The sequence below is a fragment of the Loa loa genome, assembly GCF_000183805.2.
Source record: "Loa loa unplaced genomic scaffold supercont3.9, whole genome shotgun sequence".
Taxonomy (NCBI): Eukaryota; Metazoa; Nematoda; class Chromadorea; order Rhabditida; family Onchocercidae; genus Loa; species Loa loa.
This window is the reverse complement of record NW_018108189.1, coordinates 27,012-30,306: the sequence shown is the minus strand read 5'-3', so window position 1 is coordinate 30,306 and position 3,295 is coordinate 27,012. Positions and strand designations below refer to the sequence as shown.

At 32.9% G+C, this 3,295-nt stretch overlaps 2 protein-coding genes and 1 non-coding gene across 3 annotated transcripts in view; 2 read left to right on the top strand and 1 right to left on the bottom strand.

The window, feature by feature from the left end:
* Window positions 1-698, top strand: part of LOAG_16586 (CBR-UNC-104 protein) — a gene marked incomplete at its 5' end in the record, with an annotated part of 15,178 nt that extends 14,480 nt beyond the window's left edge. The window contains 2 exons of the mRNA XM_020449237.1: window positions 43-180; window positions 352-698. Of these exons, the coding sequence (XP_020307253.1) occupies window positions 43-180; window positions 352-435 (222 nt within the window). The 3' untranslated portion in view covers window positions 436-698. The remainder of the gene's footprint in view (window positions 1-42; window positions 181-351) is intronic.
* On the bottom strand, window positions 472-657 carry LOAG_16587 (hypothetical protein; the record flags this gene model as incomplete). The annotated part of the gene is made up of 1 exon (XM_020449238.1): window positions 472-657. The coding sequence occupies one exon, from the start codon at window positions 655-657 to the stop codon at window positions 472-474; it is 186 nt and encodes a 61-aa protein (XP_020307252.1).
* Window positions 699-2,130: 1,432 nt separating the features above from the next.
* LOAG_20006 lies at window positions 2,131-2,202 on the top strand. The gene has a single exon. It is a non-coding gene; the product is annotated as a tRNA-Pro (tRNA).
* The last annotated feature ends 1,093 nt before the right edge of the window (window positions 2,203-3,295 follow it).

The following is a 3,295-nucleotide window of genomic DNA, read 5'->3' as shown; positions in this document are numbered from 1 at the left end:
TCTCTTCGCGTTTAATCGACGACAAACGCTTAAACTTTTTAGGTAATTCGTGGTATAATAAATCTAGCAAATGCACGAGTGGAATATTCGGAAGATCAGCAAGCGATGCTTAAGGTACCGAATACCTTTTCAGTGTGCACAAATCATCGCGGTTTCTTGATGCAGACAGTGGACGATCAAGTTAGTTTTTCCTTCTCTGACAACCAATACTACCTTATCTGAAATTACATTTTATTAGGCTGTTTATCAATTTTACTTGCATTGATTTGATGACATCTATAGGTGCTGTTGATGCTTTCATCAAAATCTAAAGCGTCACTCTTTTTTTAACAAATTCATCGATGATTTCAGATGTATGATTGGCTATATGCTATCAATCCATTATTGGCAGGCCAATTGCGATCCAAGAAGGGATCCGTGGGTATTCCTTTATGATCAGTTATATTTTTTCTCCGCTACTAGTATCTTCTGTTACGACTGCTGCTGTACTGCTGCTGCTGCTGCTGCTGTTGATGCTGCTGCTGCTGCTGTTGATGCTGCTGCTGCTGCTACTGCTGCTATATGGGTATCGTGAAGAGAAGCTGTTGTCTTTATTAAATGATACTGAAATGATTCTTTTAACTCTTCTTCCTTTTCACTCTTTCTTCTTTTCTTCATTCATAATGAATGAATTTCATTTTTCGTAAAACATGTCTTAGCTGATGTCAAGTAATGGCAGTCAAATAGTTTTATCAACAATCATTTGACGAAATTTTTTTACACAAAATGGAGTCTTTTCAAAGCTACCCAAGTAAATTAACATGAAGTCAGCATTTCGTTTTTTTCTTTTTTTTTTCAGTTCATTTTATTAGCGATGACTTTTATTGTACAGAGTTATCGACAAAATGTAAATTTTTGGTGTTGCAGTCGAAAAGGATTTGCGCGATTTTACTTTTCAAACCGGAATTTTATTACTAGTTTGTACAAATTAAGCTATGATTTCACTCTTTGCTCACTTACTTTTCACCGATATTTTTTTTTCCTTAAAGTGTGTTGTCAGAGCAGTGTGTTGTCTGTTGTCATACAGGTAGGCTGTGACATTAATTATTTTCGATAAGTGGTAGGTGATCATTTGCGGTTAATAATCATTGAACGTAATTTATTTTTCGTCAAAAAGCTGGATGGTAATTATTTCCAGGAGGGACATTTCAATTAGTTGAAATAGAATTGAGATTGTTTGGGTGATTTATTTCTAGGTCTATTGTTTGCAATGAAATATTCTGCACGGATTTCCCTAATGTTTGGATGGAAGCTGAATATTTTTCCATAACATCACCCTTAACTTTGAAAAATCTGAATGTCAGTAAGTTCCTCAAGTGATTAATAGTAATTAAGAGTTTCAAATAGTTTGGAATGATCATAGATACAATGATTCATTGTCATTTAGTCGTCCAAAATAATTTAACTCTAAAAGTTGAACTTATTCGGGTGAAATAACATATGTTCTATATTATCTCAGCATTCCACTCACAACTGATGAAATGGAAAAGTTTGGTTTCACTGATTATTAAATTTCCCTCTGTAACTAAGATATATAAGACCTTCTTTCTGAATTGAAAATCAAATTTTACTGAAATTTGTGAGAGGAAAGGCATACTTCCGCTTATTTGGTATTGGATTTACCATTGCAATTGTTGTTGTGAACATTCCGGTCTTTTTACCCCAACTTTCCCACTGTCTTCCTAATTTCTATTCATTCCATTTTCCTCCTTCCATCACATATGGATTTAAGAATAATATCACTGTACAAATAAACTGTATTTCTGGTGATCTTTGCATTATTGATAACTTTGGGATAGCCTGGAAGATAACTGTCATGGCTGTGATTTAACTCGGTGTTATTCATTGTCGATGTTCCCAGCGTTAATATTAGGAAATCCTCGTAGTCGTAGTGTCATCAATTGACAACATGAAAACAGTTATGAAATAAGAAGTAGATGAAGACTCTTTTATTTTATTAATAACTTTCACAACTGGCTGGTAGCGAATGATCTAAAACTAGCAGCTGGAAAATTTATGGATTTCAAATTAAAATTAATTCCATAAAAATTTTCATGAAATTTAATGAATAAAATAAAGACAAAGGCACATGGCTGAGTGGTCTAGTGGTATGATTCTCGCTTTGGGTGCGAGAGGTCCCGGTTTCGATCACCGGCTCAGCCCTGCACTTTTCCAAATCAAAAATTTGAGATTTTATCTGTTTGCTCTCTCCACTTCAGTATTAACATCGGGCCATTTCACTGAATCTATTATTCTGGCTGTGTGAAAAGCTTCCAGACAAAATTGTTCCCTACTTCGGGTACATTATTTTCCCTGAAATAAACGTTCGAGGAAAAGCACTGTGTTGGGGAAGTTGTCCTGAAAGTATTTCTTCTGTTCGACTATAAAAAAACATCGTGACATCTATTTTATTTAGTATTATTTTTTGTGTGTAATGAATCATTTTCTAAGAAATAATCTAAATAAAGCAGTCTTTATAACACAAATTTTATTTTCCCAGACAATTCAATGTTTTGATTGTTTCGAATATTTCTTTATTATAAAAATGTTTCGATTTTTCCGACAAAAATTATTAACAATGAATTGAAGTAAGGAATCCAATTACAAAGTTACCTGACTTATGAAGCTTTATTAATGAATGCTAAACTTAAATGCATTTGAGTAAGTAAAGGTATGCTATATATTGAACAAATGAAGATGAAAATTCCGTGGTAATGAAAAATTGTTCAAAACTGAAATACATTAATACTTCATATTTCTTAGCAGATCAAATATCTTTTGTTCGATATAATGATTTAAACAATTATATGTTTGAATGATTTGTCGTGCTTATGTCTAAAATTCAAGCTGGTCACCAGAATTAATCAGGCTAAACGATCCTGCAAACGATTTCTTTCTTGATCATCATTCATGAATAATAATAAAGAGTAACATTTTTGGGTAAAGTGGAATTCAAACATATGCGATATGAAATTTCAAATACATTCTAATTTATTTGAAACTCTCAATATGTCTCGAAGTGAGACAGAAGAATTTATTTTTCTGCAATGTGAACAAGCCAATAGAGGAAAAAAAGTGATATCAAAAAGGTGCATTTCATCCATTCCAAGATTCTATCGCTCGTTTTCCATTCATTACGACGACAAATGCCAAAGTATATATTCATCGATGAGGTTAAATAATGATTTTGAATTTGCTTTATTTATAAGATTAATTGCTTCCCATGTTACCACAAACCTCATTCAAGCCACAATAG